At 41.2% G+C, this 5,888-nt stretch overlaps 1 protein-coding gene across 2 annotated transcripts; it reads right to left on the minus strand.

Moving 5' to 3' along the window:
- Nucleotides 1–474: 474 nt before the first annotated feature.
- Nucleotides 475–2,128, minus strand: cebp1 (CCAAT/enhancer binding protein (C/EBP) 1). 2 transcript variants are annotated; one of them, XM_020494065.2, is made up of 3 exons: nt 2,002–2,128; nt 1,419–1,736; nt 475–1,260 (listed from the first exon to the last, which is right to left on the minus strand). In XM_020494065.2, exons 2-3 carry the CDS (start codon nt 1,734–1,736, stop codon nt 943–945), a joined length of 636 nt encoding a protein of 211 aa, XP_020349654.1. In that variant the 5' UTR covers nt 2,002–2,128; the 3' UTR covers nt 475–942. The 2 variants fall into 2 exon arrangements, with proteins under 2 accessions (XP_020349654.1, XP_020349655.1); XM_020494066.2 differs by having other exon boundaries at nt 1,419–1,711; nt 2,002–2,107.
- Between the last annotated feature and the right edge of the window lie 3,760 nt (nt 2,129–5,888).

The raw sequence follows: 5,888 nt of genomic DNA on the forward strand, positions 1-5,888 counted from the left end.
TGATGCTATCTTTTTTGGTTTTCTGTCCTGTGCTGTGTTGAAATATTACCCGTCCCACAAAGGCTGGCCCAGCTTTCTACCCATAAAACGACCATGTCATTGTGTTTGTTTTTAACGGCCTTTGTGAACAGAGTGAAGGGAGGGCATCTCTATATGTGCCCTTACATAAAATGCTTCACTGGAGAAGCAAAATAGCAGGAGATAACTGGGTTTAGGCATAGCCGTTACTATAGCCATTTTAGATGCAATACAATCACATGGAGGAGATTGGGCTAAAGTGGAATTATTATTATATTGAGGTGCGTTATGTTATATTATCAGCTAAAATGAGAAATGGCATATGCCTGGATTCATTTACTAATTTTCATTTAAAGCAGTAGTGGTCACAAATGTTTAGTGTTGTTCCCAAAATACTATTTTGGTCCCTTTTTGTACCTTGATTTTACTGTAAGTCAGCTAACATAGACAGTTGAGAAAGAGCTATAAAATATTTTTTATTAAAAAATGTTTGAATTGCACAATGACATAACTTTTGCCTGATATCTAACATTTCTTGACAACTGCCTTATTCTTAGTGGTGCTTAATTCAATGAATCTTTTTGAAACCATAAAAGTTATTGGGTAATCAGATTGGGTAATCATTCTTGCCATGTAATTTCAGAGAAAAGGTAGAGGAGGTAGAAAGTGTGCTGAAATCTGTGTCATCTAACCAAAGACAAAAGGCTTTTAAAGTACTTGGAACTTTGTGTTCTTTGACTCACAGCCTTTGTTGACGTAGGCACTAACTCTGCATTATATCAACATTTGGGATACTCCCAGATGAAAGCACTTACGTGACTGTTTTATAACAATGTACAATTTCCACCAATGTAACAAAAGAGCATATTTTCATACAGAACCACACATAGTTGCTGTCATTCTCTACAACACTCCCCAACACACTCAACAGCCCTCTTCCCTGGCTGCATTCTCACCCCTGGGCTGTAGGTGACGCTGTGACAAGATGTGTTTGAGAGTGTCCAATTCATGTGTGAGTTGCCCTATGAGAATCTGCAGCCGGTGGTTCTCCTCATGCAGCTGCAGAGCCCTTTGGTGGGTGAGCTGTATGCGCCGCCTGGCCTTGTCTCGGCTCTTCCTCACGGCAATATTGTTCCTCTCCCGCCGCAGTCGATACTCCATGGTGTCCTTGGTCAGGCCCCTCTTTTGCAGGGGGCTTCGCAGGGGGCCGGGAGGAAGGGGGAGGAGGAAGGGAGAAAAATCCTGTAGGACAGGGAGGAGGGATGTAGAGGGTTTGGAAGGAAGAGATAACTTTGAAATTGAAAAATTGAAACAGAAAAAAAACGTAACATTGAACTACATGTTAACTGCAACATTATGCATTCTCATGAACACAGAACCCAAGCGGCGTATCCATATACCTGTTGCAGTATGTGACTCTGTTGGCCGACATTCTCTGTGGAAGGTGTGTTGTGACAAGGTGCGTAGGACAGGTATGACAATCCCATCATCTGCTCTGTCATTCTGTTACTGCCCGTCCTGACCAATCCCTGAGCCCCCATCGACTGGCTGTATGGAATCCCGTCCATCTGAGTCATATCATTGGTAAAGGGTGCCGGGGTTGATGGGTCAGGGTTCAAGGCCACGGTTGTAGAAGCGTGGGTGGGAGTCTGACCGAAGGTTGTGAATGTGGCAGAAACTGGAGGGCTATACTCTTGAATGACAGAACACTGAGACATCTGTTAGGGATTCAGACACATTATAGTAATGTTCACACACATTCATTATCACGTCCATTGTTAATTAATTACATGATAACTATAGGCCTATTGTAGTGTTTTAAATTGTATAACAACATTCTAGTACTAACATTCTCAAGATTTATTTCCATCAATGATGAAATTCTCTTTTTAAACGACACGTAGCCTACAGTACATAACTGTCGGTTATGTACGCGTTTCAATATATTATGAGCATTTCCCACCAGGATAATGACTGACTTACCTCTGAATTTGTTTATCGTCGTACTGCCTTTTCTATTTTGTGAGTTCCTCCCTCAATGTTCTGCTCATAAACACTGTAAAGACAGGTACTCATCTGATTATCACACCATCACTTCCTCTAAGTTAAACACCACCTCTCTCTCGCTCTCGCTCTCTCTCTCTCTCTCTCTCTCTCTCTCTCTCTCTCTCTCTCTCATCACCCATGGGCTTGTTTTTTCTTATCGTCTTGTTTCTTGCCTTTAATTTACTTCTCCTTTTTTAGGATCACATCCTGACATTATTGGGGTTTTTTACATTTAAAAGAATGTATATGTGGCTGTACATGGGCATCTTTAAAGAAACATTCTGGGATATTTATTTACAGTTTTTTTCTGAATGCTTAAACACTAACAGTGATTCTTGAAGTACTATCTCTGAAACCATTAACACTTGTAGCCAATGCATTTACCAAGTGTGCCAAACTGAATGGATGTTCTCTGCTGTACACTCATATTGCAATTTAAAAACACACTTCTAGCAAAATTGTAAACATTGGTCTCTATATTGATACACTATTTCAACAATTGCTTTTCCACATTGACAGATGTGAAAACACTTTTAGATAATGAGTTCACTTACAAATCGGAGCTTGAGCACTATAAATAGGCCACAGGTAAACATTTGGTTTGGACAACAATGGAGGCCAATATTGGACAGAGAGTAAGATTTTATTTTTATTTACCTTTATTTAACTAGGCAAGTCAGTTAATAAGAACAAATTCTTATTTTCAATGACGGCCTAGGAACAGTGGGTTAACTGCCTGTTCAAGGGCAATGGGTGAGAACTAGAGGAGGACGAGGAGGTGAAGAAGTAAGAGGAGGAGGGGAAGGAAGAGGTGAAGTAGGATGGGGAGAAGGAGAGGACAGGGAAGAGGAAGATGAAGGGGAGTCAGGAACACAATAACTGATGAAATCAGAGCGACTGTGGTTGACCATTTTGTCAACCATGGGATGAGGGAGGCTAGACAATGGGTTCAACCAAATCTGAGCCGCTATACTGTTGCAGGTATCATCCGGATATTTCAAAATGAGATAACACCATATTCCAAAATGTCAACAGAGTGAGTCTCGTCTACTGAAACACAAAAGAATTAGGATGAAGCAGCTTTACAGAGGCCCTTTCAAAAGAAACTCAGACGGTGTAAAACAACTGAGATATGAATATGTGCAGGTAAGCTATACAATCCTATCATTGGTACTGGATCTGGAAGTGTATGGTGCTACATCATATTGACTGATCCCTGTCTTTTCGCACTGTGCTACATTGTTTTGTCTTGTCTCTTTGAGAGAGTCATGGAACTAGAAGCAGATGCAGTGCATCATGAACTAATATATGTGGACGAGGCAGGTTTCAACCTTGCAAAAACAAGGGGCCGCCGCAAAAATATCATCGGGCACCGTGCCATCATCAGCGTCCCGGGACAACGTGGTGACAACATAACAACGTGTGAGGCTATTAGTCAAAACGGCGTCCTTCACCATCATGCAATCCTAGGCCCATACAACACTGCACCCATTATCACATTTCTGGAAACCCTCCACAACAGACGAATCCCTAATGACCAGGGGCCAGAGCAGCCCAGGTACGTTATCATCTGGGACAATGTTAAGTTTCCACCGGGCTGCTGTGGTACGCAATTGGTTCACAAGTCACCCACTTTTCACTGCGCTTAATCTCCCCCCAAACTCTCCGTTCTTGAATCCTATTGAATAATGATTCTCTGCATGGCGTCGGAACGTGTATGTTCGCCAGCCCCACCAACGCATCCCCTTCTACAGGCAATGGATGAGGCTTGTGGAGACAACGCATACCCTTCTACAGGCAATGGATGAGGCTTGTGGAGACATGGATCAGGGTTCATGCCAGGCCTGGGTACGGCACTCCAGGCGATACTTTCCACGCTGCCTAGCTCAAGACAACATCGCATGTGATGTGGATGAAGTTTTATGGCCAGACCCACAAAGAATGCGAGATGTAGCCTATTTTTTTTCTTTTCTAGCACAAATGTTTTTGTTTTCTTCTACTCTGCTTTTGTTGTTTGAGGAGTGTTGGAACATTTTGAGGAAAAACAAAAACACTTTTTCCCCTTATTTGTATTGATAGTGTGTTATATTCGGGAATACACATCCATACTTTACACATTTGGATACCTGTGTGTATGTGTGTTTACTACATGCATGACACAACTTGATTGCAAACTGCTATGCCCTGCACACAGAACAAGCAAAAGCCACAAGTGCTTTTCATTTATACTGTCAGTGCATAGTTGGTGCTTCGTGTGCTTATTCAAATGATAGTTTGTGTGTACTGTATAGAGGCAAAAACACAATTTTTTTTAAAGAGTTTGAAGAGTTTTGCAATAATTGGTTGCTTTGCAAGAGATGTATAATGTTTTACTGGTTTGGTGTAAAGTTTTGTGGTTAGTGTGTAGAGTTTTGCAGAAATAGTTTCAAAGATAGTGCCTCAGCAATCAGAATTTTTTTTAATGCTGTTCTATGGTCAATAATATATAACCAGTAATTATTTAAGAATATAACCTATAAATGCCGCATGAACTTAGTACATCTCAACTGTCTTATCTATAGAAGTACATCGCCTACAACATCATCGGTCTTATACTACACCAGTGTACAAAATTGCAACAATTTCTAAAAACATGTTTTCCCTTTGTCATTATGGGGTATTGTGTGTAGATGGGTGAGAATGTTTATTAAATTCAGGCTGTAACACAACAAAATGTGTCATAAGTCAAGGGGTATGCATACTTTATGCAGACTGTATTTGTGTGGATATACAGTATGTGTTATGCACAATGAATGTTCAAAACATTAGGAACCCTGCTATTTCCATGACATAGACTGATCAGGTGAAAGCTATGAACCCTTGTTGATGTCACTTGTTAAATCCACTTTAATCAGTGTAGATGAAGGGGAGGAGACCGGTTAAAGAAGGATTTTTAAGCTTTGATACAATTGAGAAAATCATTTTGTATGTACCATTCGGAGGGTGAATGGGCAAGACAAAATATTTAAATGCTTTTGAATGGGGTAGGGTAGCAAGTGCCAGGCGCACCGGTATGACTGTGTCAAGAACTGCAATGCTGCTGGGTTTTTCACACTCACTAGTTTCCTGTGTGTATCAAGAATGGTCCACCACCCAAAGGACATCCAGCCTACTTGACACAACTGGGAAGCATTGGAGTCAACATAGGCCAGCATCCCTGTGGAACGCATTGGACACCTTGTAGAGTCCATGCCCCAATGAATTGAGGCTGTTCTGAGGGCAAAAGGGGGTGTAACTCAATATTAGGAAGGTGTTCTTAATGTTTGTACGCTCAGTGTATAAGTATACATTATACCCTTACCAAATCAAATCAAAGTTTATTGGTCGTTGACACATATATCAAATCAAACTTTATTTGTCACATGCGCCAAATACGACAAGTGTAGACCTTACTGTGAAATGCTTACTTACAAACCCTTAACCAACAGTGCAGAGTTGGTTCCCTGTCCCTGCTTTTCTTCAGCAGGGACAGGGAAGATGGTTAAAATTGATGGGAAGATGGATGGAGCCAAATACAGGACCATTCTGGAAGAAAACCTGATGGAGTCTGCAAAAGACCTGAGACTGGGACGGAGATTTGTCTTCCAACAAGACAATGATCCAAAACATAAAGCAAAATCTACAATGGAATGGTTCAAAAATAAACATATCCAGGTGTTAGAATGGCCAAGTCAAAGTCCAGACCTGAATCCAATCGAGAATCTGTGGAAAGAACTGAAAACTGCTGTTCAAATGCTCTCCATCCAACCTCACTGAGCTCGAGCTGTTTTGCAAGGAGGAATGGG

The sequence above is a fragment of the Oncorhynchus kisutch genome, linkage group LG11 (assembly GCF_002021735.2).
Source record: "Oncorhynchus kisutch isolate 150728-3 linkage group LG11, Okis_V2, whole genome shotgun sequence".
NCBI classification, from domain to species: Eukaryota; Metazoa; Chordata; class Actinopteri; order Salmoniformes; family Salmonidae; genus Oncorhynchus; species Oncorhynchus kisutch.

Coding starts and splice junctions, on each gene's coding strand:
- cebp1 (XM_020494065.2), bottom strand. CDS start 1,736: ATGTCTCAGTGTTCTGTCATTCAAGAGTATAGCCCTCCAGTTTCTGCC. Junction 1,261..1,418: donor AGAGTCACATACTGCAACAG/GTATATGGATAC, acceptor CCTGTCCTACAG/GATTTTTCTCCCTTCCTCCT.